Here is a 23,621-nt window from a genome sequence, read left to right as displayed (position 1 = left end):
TCGGCAAGACAAAGCTAAGAACTTCACTTGAACAAACTTGATGTAGCAATCAAAACAAAACACACCACAAATGAGAAAATTGAATAACATAAAACTTGACATACATTCTATTACAAGCTCACACAATGGCTTGCCCTTCTTGAATGGCTGCTCAATTTCTTCCCTTGTCTTTATGGGATTCTAATCCCCATTCACTAAGTTATGTTGATGTGCCTACTATATAAGATCTTCGCAAGCTTTGTATTGATCCCATAGGTCACAGCCACAATGGGAAGTTGCATTTGTGGCTCGAAGGCAGAGACGTGTTTCGGCAAGGCTAAGGTAAGCTCTTTGACTTAAAGAGACATGCTGTAGCAATCGAAATAAGATACACCACAAATGAGAAAATTGAATAACATAAGACCCAACATACATTCTATTATAAGCTCACAACGTGGCTTGCCCCTCTTGAATCACTACTCAATTTCTTCCCTTGCCCTTACGGGATTCTAATCCTCATTCACTGAGTTGTGTTGGTGTGACTACTATATAAGATCTTCACAAGCTTTGTATTGATTCCATAGGTCACATTTGGCCTCCATGAACAATGATCGATCTATCCATTTCTATCAATGCATTCACACATGCAATCCCATTTGCCTCGTATATTGGGACAACAGTAAGAGATTCAAGGTCTTTCCAAACTTCATAAAAAATGTATTATGTATTACAGCCCTATTTGCATGTTGGACATCTCATGCAAACCCCTGGCTCACAGTGTGAGCATCAATGAATATTTAATGATCTCCACACTTGTGTATGTTTTATTCACTGATACTGGATTGCTTACAAGCAAAAGAGAGCGTGTCCAGCAAAGTGTTAACAACAATCTAAAGATGCGTCTAATTATTTTTCCTTTGAAAGGACTGCCAAGGATCAATCCGCGGATAAGAATTGTCTTGTCAACACATCTGAGGAAAATTACTTTTTATTTCTACAAAAGAAGACTGTGGGCACTATAAACCTGTTACATGATGTGTTTTGTACAGCAGATAGACAAGATGAGATGCATTGAGACATTCAATTTCCTCTTGATTTCTCATCAAATGCTGCAAAAAGCTTCGAGGGAGAGCTTAGAATGCAGTCTCCATGTGGTCAAGCGTCAGAACTTGCTTGACAAAAAAATTAGCTATGTTAGTTCTTTGCTGCTTGATAAACCTTCAATTAGATGCTAACAGCCTGAGCAGAGAGATCTGTTTCTGTGTCAACTTCCGTATCTCCAGAAGCAGCCTTTGCTTTTTCAACCTGAAAAAGAACGCGATCATAAATACTTCAATACATGCCAGGCATGCATGCAGACTTGTCAAAATTCTATAAATGACCATCTAAGGGATCCCCTTCAAGACCACCTTGGATTGAATAACTCCAGCTTATCTTGGATAAGGTAACCAAGGTTTAGGTGCCCTGGGAGGTGGCCCATGCCACCTTGACATTTTATAGTGATCATCGAAGGTTAACACTTGCCCCCAAAGAGTCTTTGAGTACAATATTAACTAACAAATCCATTAGATTCCTTGCTTTGTGAACAAACAATGATCATGTTGGGAGCTCAAGTCTAAGGGAACCTCAACTACAGCTTTCATATGAAATGATCTATGCAGTGTAACCACTCAACATGCACACAGGAAGGACCTTTCCCCACGTACAACTTAAGCTCAGGTGCACAACACAATGTGATAGAAAATATCTGAACCTGACACCCATTCACTCCAGGAATTAAAGTTTTGATGGCTTATTGGGAACTTGCTCATAGGGGGAGGGGAGAAGATTGTAATCCATGGTGAAGAACTTAATCGGAGGGAGGGTCCTTTCATCAGGTAGCAAATTACCGTGAAGGAGATAGCAATCCATGGTAGAGAACTTAAGGCAAGAGGAGGGGGAGATGGTGGGAAGTAAGGTCCCTTTTATAGGCCCCTTGTAGCAAACTGACTAGACCTGCTAACCAACCCCTGGTCGCCTTGAAATTCTGATTCAGCACAGTTGAGCTGTCCTAACTTTTACTCCTCATACATGAGGGCCTTATAAACGTGGACTAGCAGGAATCCAGCCATAAGCCTAAGGACAGCTGCTTGAGAATCAGTGCTAAGGCGAGTACAGTCATGGGCAATCAGCTCTCACTAGATCTCTCTCTACTATCCTGAAGATTTGGATAGCTTCAAAGAACTATTAAAGGAAGAACGAGGAGAACGTGGGCCATGAGTGTACAAAATAAAAGAAAGCTCATTGGGTACATTTAAGGTTATCAATGTATGGGTTCAAAAGCCTTTATATTTACAGTGTCATTCATTCAAAGGCCTGTGGAATCACATGCCTGTGTTATACAGCTCAAAAGGGTCTATAAGACAATGGTAGTTCATCAATATACATTCAATATGCAAAACACACACACACACACACACACACACACACACACACAAAATAAGCAAAAAGAAGGGGGGAGGCTGTCACCAACTTGGACATTTACCAGTATTTCACACTTAACAGGCTCTGGAGGACAACAAGACACCCAGACAAACAAGAAAGTACAAACTTTGGAAATGGGAGATTATCTAGCACAACCCGGAACTTGGTCATGGCACCCAGAACACGATGTGAGTCATGCAAGTGGACTTGTTCGGGCAAGAAGCACTACAAGCAAGCCTTGAAGCCCCCGGGAAAGATACGTGCATGAATGCTGACAAAAGGTATAGTGTCTCACCCACAAGGTCTGAAGTGTCTTTGACGGACAGCTACAGATCAGCCTCCATCAGGATATACCAACTGCCTTGCCTTCAGTCATGCCAAATGACCAGAGAATTGATGCTTATTTTGCAACTATTGGCCTCCTACGCAGCCCTTCAGATGCAAATTTGTATGTCTTTTGTGAGCAGGCGAAGTAAATGGTCATTGTTCTCTATGTAGATGACCTTATCTTGACAGAGGATCACAAAAAAAGATCTCACAGACACAATATATGCTTAGTGCAGAGTTTGAGATAATTGATCTTGGGCTTATGCATTAGAACATTTTCATCTCTCAATAGAAACATGCTGGTGAGACACTCAAGGGGTTAACCTGGCTATAGGAGCAAAAGGCTCATGAAAGTCAAAATCTTCCACCTGTGCAAAATCTTTGGCAACCAACCGTGCCTTGTACTTTTCCAAATTACCATCAGATTGGTATGTTGCCTTTAGTGCAAATTACCTTGCATCTTGGAGGGCGATCTACAAGGTCCCAAGTGTGGTTTTTGATGGAGTCATATTCTGATTGCATGCTTGCCATCCAATTTGGACCCCCTGCAAGCCCAGTGGGGCATCCAGTGAGACAAACTCAACCACGTGTCCAAGAGATAAAGATATAGAGAGAGGGGAGAGAGAGAAGGGATAGGGATCTTGCACAGTACACCACACTGAGTGAGATCCCTATTCCCTTCTCTCTCACCCCCCTCTCTATATCTTTATCTCTTGGACACGTGGTTGAGTCTGTCACTGCACGCCCCGCAGGGCTTACAGTGGTATCAAAGCAGGATTTCTCTTGAAGAAACTTTCTTGGGGTGCCAGAACCATGTCGAGAGCAGAGAGAGACCAAGGGCCTAATGAAGGGAAAAACTATGAGGCCAATACAGGACTTTAGGATGGGAACCAGGGTCATCAAAAGAGTATCATGACTTTCAATAGTTCATGCGATTTCTCAAAGGCAAAGAAGTCCTTGCTTGGAGAACAAAAAGGAAACAAGACCAAAGAAAGGCTCGAATGTTTGAAGATTTCATCAAGGATCAAGCCACCGAAGCCAAAGAAGTTGAAGCTGCTAAAGCTTATCTTGGTGCCAAAGGAGTCACCATTGCAAAAGGATCTACAACTACCCGTTCCATTCTCATGAAGGAAACAGGAGGGCCATTCCTAGGCCCGCTATCTCAGATGCAGCTTCCTCGGGTTACCATATGGATTTCACTTTGATGAAGGATCCTTATTCTACGAAAGAGGATTTCAAAGATATTTTGGAACAGATTGCAGATTAAAGATTCGGTGACTTTTTTATGTCATCAAGTACAGTTTTCTTTTGATGCAAACCCAGGTTATGTGTGACACAAGGAATTAAGCCCAAAGTAATGGAAGAGTACCATGCTCCTCCCTACATGGGACATAGAGACACCTTGACTACACTTCAAGCTTTGGAGAGCTACTTCTATTGGCCTACTATGAGAAAGGACATTGAACTTTATGATTCGAGAATGTTTGCTTTGTCAGAAGGTCAAGTTTGATCAACAAACACCAACAAGACTATTGCACCCATTGAATGCTCTATGGGAGAATATTGCTATGAATTTTATCTTTGGATTGCCAAAGTCAAGGAATGATGGTTATGGATCTCTTTAGGAAACCAAGAAGATCTACTATGTTACCCAGAGGAGCCAGAACAGATTGAGTTTCATTCTGAGGAAAGACATCGGTCAGAAAGTTCCTCTTGGAATTCAAGAATTATTCACTATTAAATGCCAGAGAAGTACTTCAAGGACTATCCAGATATACTTTGAGTATATGAGGAAGTGGTTGGTTCAGATATTTTAAAGTCCAAGTATATCGATGTCTTGCTATCAAAACATATTCAAAAGGGAGGGATTGTACCTCCAGTCCTCTTTATTGTACATATATACCTAGATGAATCCAAGAACATGTCCAAATTCACCTTTTAGGAACGTGCATGTTATATACTCATGGTAGTCCATCCACAAGACTATATAACTATCAATTGCATTATGCATAGTATGGACTAGATACTACGACATCCCCACTAACGTCATCAGTGCCCAATAGTGGGTGTAGAACCCTATATCAAGATATGCTCTCACACACGCACTACACACACACACACACACACATAAGAGCATATATTCACACAAAGGCCTTCGTACTGAGTTTCTATCAAACCTCCAGAGATGCACGGCAGACTCATCCATAATGAAGCCTAGCACTAAGGGAAGTAGCAAATAGAAAGAATTAGTACATCATATATATTGGACTGGAATTGATCATTATTCAGCTTATAATGATTACTTGGACATGCTCTAGTTTGGGTGGCAACGATGCCCAATAGCCCAAGGAGCAAGATTTGTATTTGGATAGCAACGATGCCAAATGAGATATCTTGGACTTCGCAGTCAGGCGGTCATTGCGACCAAATGATCCAAATGACTGTAGCAGGCGGGCAGTCATTGCGACCAGATGGCCCAGATGACCGTATTGGATTTCGCAGTCAGGCGGTCATTGCGACCAAATGGCACAGATGACTGTATTGGACTTCGCAGTTAAGCGGTCATTGCGACCAAATGGCCCAGATGATTGTATTGGATCTCATAGTTGGGCAGTCAATGTGACCGGATAACCCAAATGACTATGCAAGAATTCTCAAGCGGTCCTAGTGACCATATGGCCTTGAGCGAGAGTCTGAGCGGTTTCCCTTGGAAACCAGATGGCTCAGCATGGTTTTGATGAAACTAGACAGGACAATCCATGAACAGGAGGATTCTTACTTGTGCACTGCATACTGATGTATGTTTGAATTTCTTTGACTTTGTGTGTTGTTTTAGATGTGTGGACAATGCTTGGATTTATGGCATGTGATAGTCCACGAGGCTCCAGACTACCTAGCCAGTAGCTGGAATACCCAGTAGACACAAATGATGCATGCTTGTTTGTTGACTAGCTTGTGTCTAGTTTTTGCAGAAGGTAAGTATGCATTTATTATATCTAACACATGTGACATGCCAAAGATGTACCATCAAGAACAAGGACATCGGTCAAAGAAAAGGCATAGAGATATTGCCAGACAAGCTGAAGACACCACATATATGGGAAAGACCACATGCACAAGCACACCAGATGGGGCTAGTACCTTGAAACCTTATGGATGTACATGATGTACTTGGAACACATGGATATACATGGAACATATCGATGTGCTTGGAACACTTGCAGTCCGTAGTTGAGGGCAACTACGATATAAGAGGGAGGGAATGTAGCTATTTGGCCCTCCTAGTTCTATTTCCCATGATGAAACCCATCCCTGGACACCAGGAAGGTGGAAGAAGACATGGGGACAGGGTCCATAAGGTTTGATTAAGAAAAAGCACCATTCTTGGTTAAAAAGCAAGAAAAAAGCAAAAAGTCAAACAAGGTTGACCGCGAGCCAAGGATACCATTGGAAAGAGGAGATTGAGCCGGACCAAAAAGCTAAAAGCCGCTTTTTCAAAAAGCAACTCCAAGGCCAAAAAGCAAGGCCCTGAAGCTAGAAAAGCAAAACAATAACTTTTGACTAAAGTTGAGTAATATTTTACTATTAAAAAGACCAAAAGTAAAGTCAAAGACAAAAACAAAGTAAGAGCCAAAAGCAAAGCAAAAGCATTACTTTTTGGCAAAAAACCAGGCTTCCCCAAGTATAAAAGAAGCATAAGCCTCTCTTGAGCATCAAGTTGAAGAAGAACCTTTTCATCGCGTTGCCATCTTCATTGGAGATCATCTTCTCCATCATCATATGTGAACCAAATCATGGAGTTTTCATCGCTGCCCGCTGATTTCAGAGTGCCTTTATCGACAGCAATGCCACGTCATCATCTGTCCACACGACTGTACGGATCCGTAGGAATTGTGTGAACATGTACAGATTGTACGGACATAAAATTTCAAAATTCCTAAAACTGCTCCAAAAACCCTAAAAACCACTTTTTGGAGGTTTTTATCGCCCGAATATCATTGAAACAGGTTTTATATCAGTTTTCTTACCCGAAAGAGCTTTTCCATGGTTTTCTTCATCAACAAGACTATAGGAGTTGTGGAGATTACTCATGGAATGAGCGAGTGTTTCCTCGACTTGGATTTGGATTTGGACTTGATCATTGGATTGGATTGGAATCAGAACTTGGACTAGAACTTGGACTTGGACTTGGACTTGGACTTGGATATGAACTTGGACTTGGACATTGGATTGGAACTTGAACTTGGATTCGTTGGATTTGGATATTAGATTTGGTACTAGCCCGGTGAGAGATACTTGTGGATCATCCCCGTGGTGTGCTAGGAGAGAGAGAGAGAGAGAGAGAGAGAGACGACCGTAGAGAGAGAGTACACCAATAATGCACAACTCCATGATAGCTTGATTAGTGATTATCTAAAGTACATCAAGTACATGCTTTTATAGGTTACAAACCTTATCTTTTGACTCACACAAATCACTCACATATGGGGACATGACACATGGCACACACTTATCTTATCTAGATAAGAGGGTGTTCACACATACATGGGGTGTTCAACCTAAATAGGTATTCACACCTATACAAACACATATAGATGGTTACACACATACTGACAAGTATACATGGTGGACACACAGGACATAAGAGACTCCGAAATACCCATTTTTTTCACCAGGGATGATTGCTTGGGCTACCGAAAAGGGTGTGGCTCTAATCTACAAGGAGGATAGCATTGGCCTCACCCTGCTACTCAACCACTTCCAGATCTCTGTCATTCCTAGCATATCTCGCGGGCTAGATGCAAAGAGGCCATCAACAACACCGCCACTCCCACCGCAAAGATGCTCTGCTCCATCTGGCTAGACATGATTCACACACTTGGAGGCGTTCGGAGCGCCTTATTACTGGTTCAAAACGGATACAATGTCACCATGCTGCCTTTCTACACAAAATGGAGTGTGGGCCCCTTCCTCACTCAAGGGGACAATGGACCATTTTGGCATTGTAGGCCTCGAGTGCAGCTTTTCCCCCCTCCTCCGATGAAGCCTCCCTCCGAGAGCGGCCAGCCGGGGAGGGAGTCCCCCCCTCTTGATTTTTCACTTCACCTCATTCAAGGGATGTACACCTCAGTCCACTTTGGGACTGTCTTGTAGTTCACATTTTGCAAACGTTGTTTCATTAACGACTATTGAGGATAATTTCTTGAAAAGAAAAAGAAAAAAGAAAGTGCATGTTCTACAAATAGCACATCATTCCCTTCAAAACAGATGAGGGTAACACAGTTTTGAGCATTTCTTACTGTTATTTTTGTGCTTGCTTGAAGCATCTTTTGTTAGAGATCATCCTCCCCTGCTGTTGGCTCCTCTTTGGTGTCCTACATGAGCCCCTAGGGCTGACCATGTTAGCATGAGGGGCTGGTCACCCCTCACACCTTTTTCCCCATTTATTGAATCATGGGCTATTTTCTTGCCCAATCGTGTGCTGGTCGGCATCCCCTTTTTTGGGCATATATATAGCTTGGCCTGCCTGCCCTCACACACACTGTATTCGCTTCTTGCATGCCTTGTGCCTATGGATCTTTGGCTCGCTGCAGTCTCTCACATACGAGGAGATCTCCCCCCTCCTTCCCGGGACTTGTATCATTATGTTCTTCTTGTTTGGTTGATATTATGAGCAGGTATACACCTGCGTTTTCTCCATCCCTCTTTCTTTGTCCTGCATTTCCACTTTCCCATCTACCGCTGCGCATTCCTTCATGGTATTAGAGCGCCGGTGACTTGCAGCATTAGTGGATCCCTCTTCTTCCTTCATGGTATCATCGATTTAAGATCAGCGTTTTTCTGCTGCCCCATATTCTGACCTGTCTACAGCCCTTCTTCTCTGCGCGTTTTTTCAGATTGCAGCCCTCTGGTTACTGCGTTTTCTGGACAGTTGCTGCTAGTAGCTCTACCTTCACTTGGGCTTCATCATTTTCGGCCTGAAGGTACCTTATCTTCAGTGTTTTCTCTCATATGAGGTGTGGAAGTTGGTCGGCCTGTATTTTCAGCTTTGCAGACCCTTTGTTGGCTGTGTTTTCTTCTCCAGTAGTGGACACACATCACGTGCAGAGAGGGTCTTGCGTGAACTGTGGCTTTGGTGGCAGCTTGGTACCTGAGGAGGATACTGGATTTACTGATTTGAGCCAGTGTTTTGCTGATTTGGAGCATCTATACCTGCATTTTTTTTTCTTGGCCTATACAGTACCCGGTTTCTACCTATTCCTTGCCTTCTGTTGGCGGTGGAGAGCTGGACAGCAGCTGTGTTTTGCTTCCCAAAGGAGTTTTCGACATGCAAAGGGGGCCCAAAGTCAGCTACTTCACTTTCGGGATCTGTTCTGTACCTATGGAAACTTTCTTCTACTACTGGAGTTTGCAGATTCTGGAGTAGAGTAGTTCTTTCTTGCCAAGAGTAGTGATCTTTTCATAGATCCTGAGCAAAGTTTATTTAGTCCAAGCCTCTGTTCTTTGCAGTGTTTGCAAAGAAAGGAGGGTGTTTTGCCTGTGAGGTGTGATCCTTACACAAGGATCACTTGTTTGTTGCTGATTCTAGGGACCTGATTATGGAAGAGTCTTGATGCTTTTGAGGACTTCGTTACTACTGCAGTTTATATTCCTACGCCCGTTTCTAGCTTTGGATCACAATCAAGTTGGACTTGTACCAGTCCGACGATGTCATTTTTCAGAGGGGGATGTGTAGTCTTTTCATATGGCGATGCCCACCTCACTGGAGTGTGCTTGTATACAGCATTGGAAAACTCATGGTACGGAGTTTGAGCAAATGGACCCCATCTTTTCTACAGAGTCCTTACATCTAGCGATGCCTACCTTTCTAGAGGATGCTTCTTTACAACGTTTGGCAACTCTTGTTATAGAATTTGAGTAGATGGACTCAGAGGGTTCCAGTGAGGAGTAGCCTGCTTCTCCCAAGATTGATTATCTACAAGATTTGATCTTGGTTGGTTGTGAGGTATTTCAGACCTTCTCCAGGCTAGAAACACAACATTCAACTTCGGGAAGTGTACTTGGCAATGGAACCATTATCTGGAGCAGCACGAAGCAGCTTGCTTGGTTGTTTTCTTCAAGAGGAGCGGTGTGCCTAGTAGCTTGTTTTGTTGCTTTTGTAGCTGCGTTGTTGAGGAAATTGCTTGTGGAGCTTTCCTGGTACCTGTGTTGCTGCAGTCTTTTGTCTTTGATCGAGGACAGCGTCTCTGGCTTCTTGGAGTTCACTCAGCATCTGGTGCTGAGAGGGGGTGTTAGAGATCATCCTCCCCTGCTGCTGGCTCGTCCTACTTGAGCCCCTAGGGCTGACCATGTTAGCATGAGGGGCTGGTCACCCCCACACCTTTTTCCGCTATTTTCTTGCCCAATCGTGTGCTGGTCGACAGCCCCTTTTTAGGGCATATATACAGCCTGGCCTGCCCCCCTCACACTGTATTCTCCTCTTGCATGCCTTGTGCCTCTGCGTTTTTGGCTTGCTGCAGTCCCTTACATACAAGGTGATTTCCCCCCTCCTGCCCGGGACTTGTATCATCATGTTCTTCTTGTTTGGTTGATATTGAGAGCAGGTATACACCTGCGTTCTCTCTCTCTCTCTCTCTCTCTCTCTCTCTCTCACTCTCCTGTGTTTCCACTTTCCCATCTTCCGCTATGCATTCCTTCATCTTTCACTCAAACCTCTCCATGGGTGATCTTCATGTTGAGACCAATAAATAATACGACATGCATAACAGATTCTCATATCCTTGATCTAGTTAAACCGCACAAATTTTTTCTGAATAAAATTGCAGTTCAAATACATACCAAGTCCTTTTGCCTTTGCAAAAGGTAGGCATCAAAAGAACCTTTGCCTCTCAAGACTTTAGCACCACTTCCGTGGCCATCCACTGGGCCCACTGACTCCTCATCAAGCACTACAGCATCTACCTTTTCTGATGCAGAAGTGATATCAGGAACCTGAGACGTGTCAGAAGAAAAAACACAGCTTTAACTTGAGGAATGGATCAGCATACACAGAACCCCAAAGAAGTACGAAGTACCTTTGTATGTTTGCTATTTGCGGAATGTATGTGTATGCATAATGTGTGTGTTTGTGGTAGATATATATATATATATAGAGAGAGAGAGAGAGAGAAAGAAAGAAAGAAAGAAAGATTTTCTTAATGTCTTCTAAAGGCCAAAAAACGGCCTATGAGACAAAACCTGTGTACATCATCATCATGTCTCAATGGACGTCAAATGGATACAAAGGAAAAAAAGTACAAAGTACTCCATAATGTGGACATAAATCACATACAGGGCTCTTTACATGTATGTGTGCTATATAGGTTGTATGTATATACATATTTGTATGTGTGTGTGTGTGTGTGCGCGCGCGCGCGCACGCGCGCACACTGTGTGCGTGCATGCATACACACAGATACTCTTGTATGCATGTTTGCATGTATCTGTGCGTGTATGTGCACAGATGCACCTTGTGTGTAAATCACTGTAACTCTCTTTACATACATACAGAAAGTGACAAGCTAACTACCTCATACATTGCTTCCATGAGTAGTAGTTCCAAAATAGAACGCAAACCACGAGCGCCAGTGCTCTTTGCCATAGCTTTCTGAGCTATTTTTCTAAGTGCACCTTCTGTATAATGCAACTTTACCTGACAAACAAAGTAAGAAGAAAAATGTAATAATACTAGAACAGAAGCAAAAAATTTTCATTAAAATCCTACTAAATGGAATCAGTAAGCCAACACAAACATTACAGTAAAGCCTCACATTGTTCATGGAAAACATCTTTTTGTATTGTTTGACGAGAGCATTCCTGGGTTCTGTTAGGACCTGCAAAGCAACCACTTGCACCATGTAAGAAACAAAGGTGCTGAATATTATGATTTTTGTATCAGCCACTCCAGAAGATTGGCAGGCATTCATGCATACCTGGACAAGCTGATCTTCATTCAAAGCTGAGAGACTGACAAGAACAGGAAACCTTCCTATGAACTCTGGTATCAGCCCATAGGTTATGAGATCACTGCTCTCTACCTACATACAGTTAGCAGGTAGATTATTGATCAAAAATCCTGTATCCGTGCATGCATTCATTCATGTATATATGCATGTGTGCATGCATGCATGTATTGGTCAAAAATCCTGTAGGCATGCATGCATCCATCCAATGTAGGTATGTATGTATGTATGTCTGCATGCACGCATCATGTATGTATGTATGTATTTACATACACATAGAGATGAATCACTGGCTAGCAAGAAATCTTACAAATTGCAGTAGTGATGAAGTTAGTGCAGCATCAGTCAAGCCATGGATCCTCATATTAGCACGCACAGGTGCACCAAATCCGATGGACGAATTCTGCCGCCTGCCAAATAAGATGAGAGAACAAAATATAATTCTCAGAGACACGAAAAATACCCAAAAATATATATTTGCTTAAAATATATATTTGCTTAAAAATATATATTTGCTTAAAATCCTCAGATCAAATGTTGAAGGATAGAATTGATTTTGCCTTTCTGCAACTGTTTTCTCAAGATCTACAAAAGCTCCTCCACATATAAAAAGAATATCCTTTGTATCAACCTGAATTGTAGCCAAGAAACAAACTAAACAAACTTCTGTAAATTAAAAGAGAGGATAATTATTTTAGCACACAAGAAAGGGCATCACACTAGCATACCTGGATAAATTCTCCACGGGGATTCTTTCGTGCACCCTTCTCAGGAACATTTACTATCTGCCATACAAAACCACATAAGCATTTGAAATGTACAAACAGAGTCTGCCTATGTATACACAAGCCGACATCATGCATCTGGCATGCAACAAAAATGAAGCTACAAATCCAAACCCAGAGCCACCCCATCTTTCCTTTACATGTTAAAATCATTTGAGAAAATGCTGTGTAAAAAGTGCATGCTTTTTATCACTTTGAATAGATTGCAAAGTGCATTCAAACTCACAGTGCCCTCCAGTATCTTGAGTAGAGCCTGCTGTACCCCTTCCCCTGATACATCTCTACTAATATTGACGCTTTCTGACTGCACAGGTTGACTTCAAAGGTCAAGAGACATACAAGGCTTTCTCCTATTTTAGGCTAATATGATTTATGGTTTTCAGGCGCTCACCTTCTTTGTTATTTTGTCAACTTCATCAATATACACAATGCCCTGTTGTGCCATGGGAACATTGAACTCAGCAACCTGTTTTTGACATCCGAATGTTAGTAAGGACGGTTGAAACAATTGTTTTAAAAGATGAAACAAATTTTAAGAAAGGAGCTAAGTCAAAGGAGTTCTCAAGTTACACTTTCCGTTTACATAACAGGAGTTCATTTAAAAAGCATGTGGAACCCAACCATAAGTAGCTTGTACAAGATGGACTCCACATCCTCGCCCACGTATCCTGCCTGCAAAATGGAACATTCATCAATTAGCAAACGCCCACCAAAACCCTCTCTTGAGAGCCATGTACTCATTTCACTATTTATATCAAGCGCATATGCAATATGTGCAAGTATCAATAGGAATACAGATCAAGTGTTCAAGATCAACGTTGCTATTTCCTATGAATGCTGCAGCATAAAGATGCCTTAGAATCTCACCATTCACACATTCAGGAAGTAACGATCAATACAAAGTGCTTATTCGAATATAATTTCAAAAAACACACAGTGCCACAAGGTCCAAGCTTAGCATCATAAAAATGAAAAGGAAAAATCCAGTCCTAACATCATAAGCTTCAAACAGCTATCATGCAGAGAAGCAAGCTTGGGATGATCAACTAGAACCGTTCAAAAGAGAGATGTAGAATGAACAAATCCGGAAAAAAAAAGGCTTTTGTAAGCAACTCAAAGAGCCACGAGAGATCCATTGTTTATAACGCAAGTAGAAGCAGATCATTGCCAGTAGAGTTGGGAACACGCAACTGGCGCTTTCTAGACCAATTGGCATCCATTGGTGTTGTAAGACCGACAAACCAACCAGCTTCTTCTGATGCACCTAGGAAAGTGACCTTCACCATATTCTCAAGCATCACCAGTTAGATTATTTGCTTTATTGAACCTGTTTGAATCCTGCTTTAAGATGATCATAACCGAAGGCAAGTCCCATTTTTTGATAAAAGTGTGCATCAGTCACGATTCAATCACAAGAACCCAAAACTGTCAAAGGAGGCAACATTTTCATCCCATGATGAACAGAGGCAAAAGACCCGACAGACCTCAAACAAGCTTACTGGCTGTAGCAACGAGGAAACAACCATGAGGAAATAAACTGGACTTTTGTCTCCAAAAGAACTTGAAACCTAATTATCGTGAAGTGGAGGAATCCCCCCAAGCATCAAGACCCAACCAATGCAATCAGCTCGCACATACACGGAGATATTGTGAAGGAGGCAACATTTTCATCCCATGATGACCAGAGGCAAAAGACCCGACAGACCTCAAACAAGCTTACTGGCTGTAGCAACGAGGAAACAACCACGAGGAAATAAACTGGACTTTTGTCTCCAAAAGAACTTGAACCCTTTTATCATGAAGTGGAGGAATCCCCCCACGCATCAAGACCCAACCAATGCAATCAGCTCGCACATAAACGGAGACATCAGCACCAGTCTTACATATCGTGTTCTAGTTCAGCATGACCATCCCACAAAAGCATGGACTGTATGGAGTGTGCAGGGGTGCTGTGCAAAACCAGGGCGTGCATTATTGTACAGAAGGCCCACTACACTGTCTGGAATACACAAAGGTGCTCTGAAAACACCTTCACCTCTATACACAGAATTTGAACTCACCTCCACACTCGAACACTCTGCAGACTTTCATACAATCTACAACCTTCACATAAATTCCAGGGATACAGTACCACTCTGATTGGCCTTCGGACATCTAAATATGTAGATGACCTTATATAGCAGTATGGCACTAGATCTTTGGTAATTTAGCCCTAGGGAATGATTTTATAGCAGTGCTTCTCTTATACCTTGGCTTGCATGGCATCTCACGTCCACTCTCTAGGGTTTGTCAGGCACTTTCATCGACAATTTCTAGGCATTGTGTTTCTTGACTGATATTGTGGTCCTCTGAAATTAGAGCACAGTTTTGCATGAGAAGGCTGCTATAACTGAAAATGGGTTCTAAAATATGGGACCCTCAATAAGGAATGCCTGTTGGGCACTTTCATGCTGAGGAGGTGTGAGCACCAACAGCAACAATTTTAAGGTGTTGCATTGTGTTTCTTTTGTTTGCAGAGACTGGTATCCTGGTCTTCCGAAATTAGAGCACAGTTTTGCATGAGAAGGCTGGTATTAGCTACAAAAGGGTTCTAAAATATGAGACACTCATCTAAAAAAGGGTTCTAAAATATGAGACGCTCAGCCAAAAAAGGGTTCTAAAATATGAGACACTCAATGAGGAAGATAACAAACTAGCTTTAGCCTCCACTGCACTAACAAAGAATGAGAGTAACCAGTGCTCACATAAGCCGGTTTGTAATGTAATTTCCCTGGCTAAAATTCAGAAATCCAGGTTGAAATTCGACGTTGCCTTTAATTTTAAGGGATGAAATTTGTACATGTTAATTATGAATCCAAGTATTTGTATGATTTCTAATTTTCAAGTCTACATCCCGGTTAAGCCTAAGCATTGCCCTTAATTTTAAGGGTTGAAAAAAAAAATTCGAGCACTGAGAGTAACTTAAGCTACATGTCCAACCCTTAGCTCCTACTGCTTCAAGATGTGAAGCTAGGGGAGACACATATGCTCCAACAGGTTTGAAGATAGAAACCAAGGCACAAAGAAAACCCACTGATCATTATAGAGACAACAGACCTAGATCTGTAAATCTCATGGACTGTATGGTATCATACAAAAAGCCACAAGTGCAAAGGTGAAGCTTCACACGCTTCATCACATCCAAGAAGAATGCTTCTCATGCATAACTGCCTGCACACACCTGCTATTCCTTCTGCCTGCATCCTATATTTTAAATCTGGCCTCTGTCCTGCCCAACTATGTGCACTTGATCAACCAGTCTCACTCACTATCTGCAAGCTCAAATGCAGGCACATCTCCTCTAACCCTTCACTAAACATTCCAGATTGAGTGATGAGATCAAAATTCCAATAACTAATAAATTTCCATTTGTCATCTGCAAGATTTTGGCAATGATTGTGACTACACCCTCCCTATGGAATGCTCTTTACAGATATTAGAACAGGATCTACATTCAAATGTATGCTCATGCAAGCATAAGCATAAAATAGAGCTATGATTTAACAACTTCACCATACGGACATCTCCATATAGGTTATTAGCATTCTCAGAACAGGTCATGCAATGCCACTAATAGACTTAATAACCAATGTTTCAGCAAGGACAGCAGTTGCCTGAGAAAGAAGTTGAGGACACCTGTGTAAGAGTTGTGGCATCCGCAATAACAAAAGGAACGTTCACTAGTTTTGCTAAGGTTTTGGCCAGAAGCGTTTTTCCTGTCACAAGTTCCCCTTATTGTTAGTACTACATAATCCATTAGAACTGTTCACAATCCCATAATTATTTACTTTCAATTGAATCATTTCAGCTCCACACAAAAGGATGCTTTGAAAAATTCTAACCGGACCCCGTGGGACCAATCAAAAGCAGATTGCTTTTCTCCAGCTCCACAAAATCCTCATCCTCATCTTCATCATCAGACAAGCAACCCCCTAGTTTGTCCATCCTGAGTCAAAAATTTCAAATCTTGGGAAATAAGACAAGTTCTCAAAGTCATTATAACCATCAATTTAAGTGAACGCCACATCTTACTCCGCAGACTCGAACTTTGTTCTTTGCAAAGTCTCACAATAGATGCGTTTGTAATGGTTATATACTGCAACAGAAAGCACCTGCAAGGTCAGAAGGAGCAGCCACTTTCATTAATACATCCCTTATCATCACAAAGAAAGATTGGCATATGTCCGTTGATAAGATATGCATAATTCTAACCTTTTAAAAAAACTTATTTGTTAACTGGACAGTTAATCTAATCTAATTAATTGATCAATGTAATGTAAACTACCCAGTTATTAAATAAGAATGAAACATAATTTAAAAAAGAGTGGAGGTTCGTTCTACGACTCATTATGTGATGTTGATTGTTAAATTCTTCAAGGTACTCATTTCCATCAAGTATAAAAATATCGGTAATAACTAGATCATACTTGCATTCCATACGCATACGGATCTATACCGTACCAAAGGTACCTTCCATACAGGTAAGCATGGGGAAAAAAAATCACTTGTTTGGGTTGAAAATGGAAAAAAAAAATTTGCTAATCCTGAGTGTCTTGCTACGAAAATTTCCCATAATTTTTTCCAATTTCCTCGATTTCTCTTAATTTTTTTCTATTTCTACCGATTTCACCAATGTCGCCCAATTTGCCCAATTCTCCTAATTTCTCCAATGTTTCCCAATTCCCCAAATTTGTTCCAATTTCTCCCAAGTCCCTCCAATTTCCCCACATTCTCCCAGTTTTCCGAAGTTCCCCTAATTTTTCCAATTTCTTCCAATGTCTCCAATTTTTTTTTAAGTCTCCTCAATTTCTCCCAAGTCTCCCAATTGCCCCCAATTTTTCCCAATTCCTCAATTTTCAGTGTTTTGGATTGTTTATTTATATTTTTTTATAAAAACATGAGTGTACTTAATGTACCTTATCTTGATGCGTACTTTCCATACTCATACCTAACACATACTAAACATACCATACCTAACGTTTCTATCCACCTTGAACTCAATTATTTATATATATACCAATGTAAAGTTCATGTTATTTTCCAAACTCAACAAACACTAAAGTGTGATCTTGACTTTATGAGAGTCTACTAACAACGCTCCAAATTATCAACTCCATCATGCATAGCATAAACTTGCGTGCTATGACATCCCACTTGTTGGGATTTGTCGTCTCATGTGTGTCCACCTCGTGTGTGTGAACCCCTATTTCTATGTCCCTATGTGTGTGTGTGTGTGTGTGTGTGTGTGTGTGAACAACTCCTAAGAGGGTTATGATGCTAAGTAGTGTGTGAACATTGAACAAACTTTTACGAGTGGATAGGATAAGTGTCATGCATGCACATGGGCATGCCTAATCCCAAGCTAATCCTTGATTTGCAACAAATAAAACATTAGGCTTTGGAGCAATAGCAGCTGTCATAGACGTGAGCAAGCCAAGATGTGGACCAGAACCTAGTTGGCCAGGTTTAGGAGGGCGAGTACTTCCAATTGACAACTTCAATATTTATTAGTGTCCATGGAGCTGGCCCATAGCAAGTCAGCCAGTTGATTAATTCCTCCAAAGGCCTATAAAAGACACATCATTGCTCATTGTTAGGCATCTCACTCCCCTATGGAGTTAGGTCATAGATAGGGTTTTGATTATCCTTTGATTTCTACTGACTTATTTCAGTCATTGAGAGAGCTTTGTAAGACTGATAGTTATTTTGGTCCATTTTGGCAGAAGATCCAAGACGGGAGCTCTTTGATTGACCAAGACTCGATGACTGAACAGCCTACCATTCAGGCTGCAGGAGGCCAGTGGATGATTCAGATTTACTATTCCGTAATGAAAAAATTTATATACCACAGATCCCGGACATTAGGTCCAAGATTCTTAAGGAGTGTCACGACGCCTCTTCTGCTGGACACCCTGGGGTACACAGGACACTATCGTTAGTGAAACACACTTTTTATTGGCCAAAGATAAAAGGGTATGTAGAAGATTATGTTCTCAAGTGTCAAATTTGTCAAGCAAATAAAGCTAAACGCTTTAGACAGGCTGGGTTATTGCATCCTTTGCAAATCCCAGGTAATATGGGAAAGTATTTCCATGGATTTTATTACCGGATTGCCAAGAACACATCAAGGCCACGATTCTATTTGGGTTGTGGTAGATCACTTGACAAAAAATGGCTAGATTTTTACCGACCCGGAAGACCATTACAGCTACGCAATTAGCACGACAATTTATCGACCAATTGTTTAGACTGTACGGGTTACCACATGACATAGTCAGTGATAGGGACTCTAAGTTTACGAGTGATTTTTGGAAACTTGTTTTTGAGAAGTTGGAAACAACCTTGAATTTGAGTTCCTCAGATCATCCTCAATCTGATGGCCAGACTGAAAGAGTGAATCAGATTTTGGAGGATATGCTTCGAGCATATATATCCAAAAGACAGAGTTCATGGGAGGATTATCTTCCTATGTTAGAATTTGCATATAACAGTACTAAGCATACGAGTACAGGTATTAGTCCTTTCATGCTTATGTATGATTTTCAACCTAGGTCACCTGTTATAGTGGGATTCTCAAGACTTCAGCATGATGCAGCACATAATTTTTTGCAAGATATGCAAGAAATGTTACAAGTTGCGAAGGAATATATTAGAAGTGCTCAAGATCGAGATAGATTTTATTCTAATAGACATCGTTCACCCAAAGAGTTCTCTGAAGGAACAATGGTGTATTTGCGAGTTCCGAAAGATTCCAAAACTTTACAGGCAGGTCGATCTCCGAAATTATCCCCTAGATACTCTGAACCATTTCGTATTACACGACGGATTCGTTCAGTTGCATATGAATTGGATTTGCCTTCTCATGTGAAAGTTCATCCTAATATTTCATGTCAGTAGACTTAAGGAAGTACGGGGTGGAACAGACCAGTTAGTTACTCCTCAAGAAATCATAGATGTCGAGGACATGACATTTGTTCCACACAAACCTGAAAAGATTCTTGGATTTCGTGAAAAAAGATTGCGTAATATGCTTATCACGAAATACAAGATCAAGTGGAAGGATCGTGTTGAGGAGGACGCTACATGGGAGACATTGACTACTCTTTAGAGAGATTACCCTGGCTTTTTAGTGAGCTCAGGAGTGAGCTCTTAGAGGAAGGGGAGTATGTCATGTGCACAGTGTGTATCTATCGTGTGCTACACGCACACAAGACTAGCTTCGAGGTTTGGGGAAGCTTGGAGCTAGGCAGGCTGATTGGCGAGCTGAGTTAGGAATAGACTAACGGGAGAGCGCCAAGAATGGACGCCTGATGACCGGCCAAGAGCCTATAAAAGGGTGGCCAAGGTTAGTCATTAGTCATATAGAGTCTCGCGTGTCTTTGTGAGAGCTCTATGGTCAGGAGCCTGGATCTAGTGTAGACGTGCACCTGCTTCATGCAGCCGAGGCCGGCAGCAGTCTCAAGGCCCCCGAGGGTAGCTTCGTGGCGGTATGGGACGTCACGAGGTAGAGATTGGTCGGTATGTCCATCTAGTTAGCTCAGCTCGTGGCTCGGTGGGGACAGCTAAGTCTTGTGGGCTTGCCCACGGCTATCATGGTTGGGAGGTGAGTCAGGCCTGCACCCCCTTCTTGTTTGTTTGTTTTGTTTGCAGGTTTTGAGTCTTGTACCAGGAGCGTTCTACGAGGAGATCCGATGGGGTTTTGACACATTGATAGGAGATTTTGTAGTATGCCGTGATGCCATTGTGAGCCCCAGTCCGGAACATGTCAAGCACGTGCTATGTAGGTTAGTCTTCCAGCCATAGAGGTCTGTCAGGTCACTCCTCTTGACCCACTTTGGAGAAGTCCTCATGTAGGTACATGTAGATGTCAGCCTTAGGTGTAGAATGCATCAAAAGCATATTAGTTCGCATTCATATAGTAGGGGTCAGCCCCAAGGCAACACATTGAGGGAAAGCCTTGCTATGGTGTGAACCTCACAGATCAGCCACCTTTAGACCCAGTCGGCAACCTTTATAGGGTCCTGGGCAGCAGTCAGTAAATTCAGATACTAATCAGCCAGCAGCTAGACACCCCACGCATGCACATAAGAAAGCATTAAACATTTAATGCTTATTTTATTTCAGTCATGGCAACAACAGGCTGACAGCATTAGTATCATCCGACCAGCCTTCCAAGGACATATAAATAGATGGGTTCAACCATGGTCTAAAATCATCATGCAACAGTTCAAGTCTTCAACCTTCAGTCAAGCATGTGTGCTTAGACAACGTGCCTTTGCATACTTCAGCATCCTTTGTGCTCTCAAGCCCAAGGCATCCGAAGTTCAGCCTCTTCCCAGAGTTTTCAGAGCACCATCCCTCATTCTTAGGCCAGTGTGTTCTCTCCGGAGATAACTTCACAATCGCCTACAAGTTATGCACAATTCTGCCCAACGTTTGGTTATTTGTCCTTGCGTTTGGCAGTCCGTCAGTTTGTCCGCTCAGTCTTGTGGACACAATTCAGCTTGTATTCAGTTCTCCAGAAGAATAAAGCAAATACTCCTGCTTGCAGAGGGGGGGGGGGTTGTCATTGGGTAATTGGGACCCGATTTGGTGTCGTCTCGACTACTCTTTCAGTCCATGTATGCTATTTAAAGGATTGCTAGACTCACTAAACTCGGGTATAAAGAAGGCCCCGTTGTTTCACAGTCCTAGCTTGGCGTATGCTACACTCTCTCTCTCTCTCTCTCTCTCTCTCTCTCTCTCTCTCTCTCACACACACACACAAGGCATCATGATAAGCTATAGAATGGTGGTAAGATACGTATATACTTATATATCCAACAAGAAGGCATAACATCAAAAACACAACAATTTTTTTCCCCCCCAAAAAAAAAAACTGGTCACATGGAATAACACCAATTATAAACACACCTTTTTTGCCTTCTCTTGACCCACCACATACTTGTCCAGAGCTGCACATAATTCCCGAGGAGTGGGAAGGTCCTTTCCAGTGCTAGATCCTTCCCATCCATCCTTCGTCCCTGCTCCACCACAACCTGCTGAAGCCCCTGAGCCACCGCCACCAAACTGTGTACGAAACAGATTGCTGGTAGGAAAGAGTGTGTTGGGACCTTGCTGCACAGTGATTGCTGGAATGCGAGTACCCCCAGAGCCCTGCTGCCAATGCGGAGAGTCATCGGGAGGGCGCCTTGAAAAATAAGGCACAGTTCCCACCATATCATCCCCTTCAGAAGTCTCCAACCTGCTATCTCTATGTCCTCTAGTACTGCAAGAATGCTCTGGAACTCTAAATGTTCCCTTGTTGATATCAGAATCCATGAAATCTGCTTCATCGGAGCCAATTACAGTAGGCAAAAGGAAAGTCTTCCCAGGTGGTAATATTTGAGGCCATCTCAAATCCTTCCGTACCCGGGGCTTACGCTCCAAGTCTTGGCATGGCTCCACATCACGGGAATGGCAGGTCCCAGAACCCGCAGCAGTGGAGTGTTTTGCATTTGTGTCGCGGTCTCTTGCATTTGGGCCATCCATGTCTCCATCCTTGAAAGATGATGATAAGTACGGAAAACAGTGAAATCTGCAAGGACTGTGCAGGAAATTTGGGAGAAGAATTGCTGTCGGTAGGTCGGTGTCGATTTGCATCACAGCAGGCAGGACAGAGTTGGAGCATGTTGGTCCAGGCCCCATTCGGAGGGCTGAGGCAGCAGGTCTGCCATGGGAAACTGCATCGCTCAGCTTCTTGAAGCAAGCTACGGCCATGGAAGCTTCTTCGAGGTTGAGATCCTGATGTGTACAAAAAAAGAACTAAAATCCTTTTCACAATTCGAACCCTAATCTGAGCGTATATGGATTTGCTGAAAGAAAAGATGAAATCAGGTAACTGGTTTCGTCATTATCTGAGAGCACCTCTGCTCGGAAAACTGTACAGGCGCGCAACCACAGGATGGAACAGAGGAGCAAACCCTAATTGAAGTGGCAGGGCAAAATGTAGATCGAGACAAGCGCCTTTCCTGCAGATAAACGTGCTGCCTCGCGGGTGCGCCCCATCCAACACGCGTAAAGATGTTGTGATTGTCCTCCTTATTGGTATCGACAAGCCTCCAAACCTTGGAGCTTGGAACAGAAAACAGGCAGATTTGAGGGGGGCACCCAGGTTTTGTGGATCAAGATGAGGTCAATTAACCAAACTTAACCATCATATGGGTATATGGGCCCAACCAGGTTCTTGTGGAACCAAAGGCATTTTACACACACAAACCACTTCACCCGGCACACTCGAAAGCAGGTTGGGTTCATATGTTTTCACAGTAAACATTCGTATCACATGTGATCCTTTACCACCATTGGGGGACCTTCCAAGCCTGACGTCCATAGCACTCAGAATTGGGTCGCACCAGGTGCATAAGTGTGCAACACGTGGCATATAAGCCACTTTATGCACTTGTAGTTTAGGAAATATCCCCTGTCTTCCAAAATCTCTTAACATCCATTCGAAACCCTACGAATACAACCCTCTTCCTGGTTGCTAGGAGCCTTGATCTTGGCTGGAAAAATCGAATCTTCACCAAAATCCTTCGCAACACCTGTGATCTTGGTGAATCCTAGTGTGACCCACCTCTCAAAACCTTCTAGCCACAAGCGAACACCTCATAAAAGAACAAACACATATGTCATAAGTTGAACTTCAGACTAGGTCTACAAGATGGGAGGCCCACTCGATCATTTTGGCTGGTTGAAACCATTAACTAGTCACCTTTTGAAAATGTAATGCGAGTGAACACCTCATAAAAAAACTGTCAAAGGAGATGGGAACCTCAATTGAGAAGTTTGATGGCGAGGGTTTCCATACTTGGCAAGTTCAAGAAAATGCATGCTCATGCTCAAAGGTTTATGGCCTTTGGTAAAAAGGCACAAAGAAGGTGGACCTTGAAGATCTAGAGGTTGTAGAAGGTGATGAGAGGGCTCATGCCATTATTGCCCTTCATATTCATAAGAAACTCATCCATCTTGTCTCGCAGGTATGAGA

General features: G+C 42.4%; 1 protein-coding gene across 3 annotated transcripts; it reads right to left on the bottom strand.

Annotated features, from left to right (window-relative positions):
* Nucleotides 1–664: 664 nt before the first annotated feature.
* On the bottom strand, nucleotides 665–22,863 carry LOC147636731 (CLP protease regulatory subunit CLPX1, mitochondrial-like). 3 transcript variants are annotated; one of them, XM_086800232.1, is made up of 16 exons: nucleotides 22,502–22,727; nucleotides 21,509–22,378; nucleotides 16,628–16,707; nucleotides 16,438–16,541; nucleotides 16,232–16,311; nucleotides 13,178–13,228; nucleotides 12,948–13,022; nucleotides 12,783–12,860; nucleotides 12,500–12,556; nucleotides 12,332–12,402; nucleotides 12,082–12,181; nucleotides 11,742–11,846; nucleotides 11,580–11,642; nucleotides 11,339–11,461; nucleotides 10,609–10,761; nucleotides 665–1,284 (listed from the first exon to the last, which is right to left on the bottom strand). In XM_086800232.1, exons 2-16 carry the CDS (start codon nucleotides 22,352–22,354, stop codon nucleotides 1,204–1,206), a joined length of 2,067 nt encoding a protein of 688 aa, XP_086656358.1. In that variant the 5' UTR covers nucleotides 22,355–22,378; nucleotides 22,502–22,727; the 3' UTR covers nucleotides 665–1,203. The 3 variants fall into 3 exon arrangements, with proteins under 3 accessions (XP_086656358.1, XP_086656357.1, XP_086656359.1); XM_086800231.1 differs by having other exon boundaries at nucleotides 21,509–22,863; XM_086800233.1 differs by lacking the exon at nucleotides 12,783–12,860 and having other exon boundaries at nucleotides 21,509–22,794.
* Nucleotides 22,864–23,621: the final 758 nt, after the last annotated feature.

Source organism: Cibotium barometz, chromosome 7 (genome assembly GCF_041138505.1).
Source record: "Cibotium barometz isolate CiBa-2024 chromosome 7, ASM4113850v1, whole genome shotgun sequence".
Classification (NCBI taxonomy): domain Eukaryota; kingdom Viridiplantae; phylum Streptophyta; class Polypodiopsida; order Cyatheales; family Cibotiaceae; genus Cibotium; species Cibotium barometz.
This window is presented reverse-complemented; position numbering and strand designations above follow the sequence as displayed.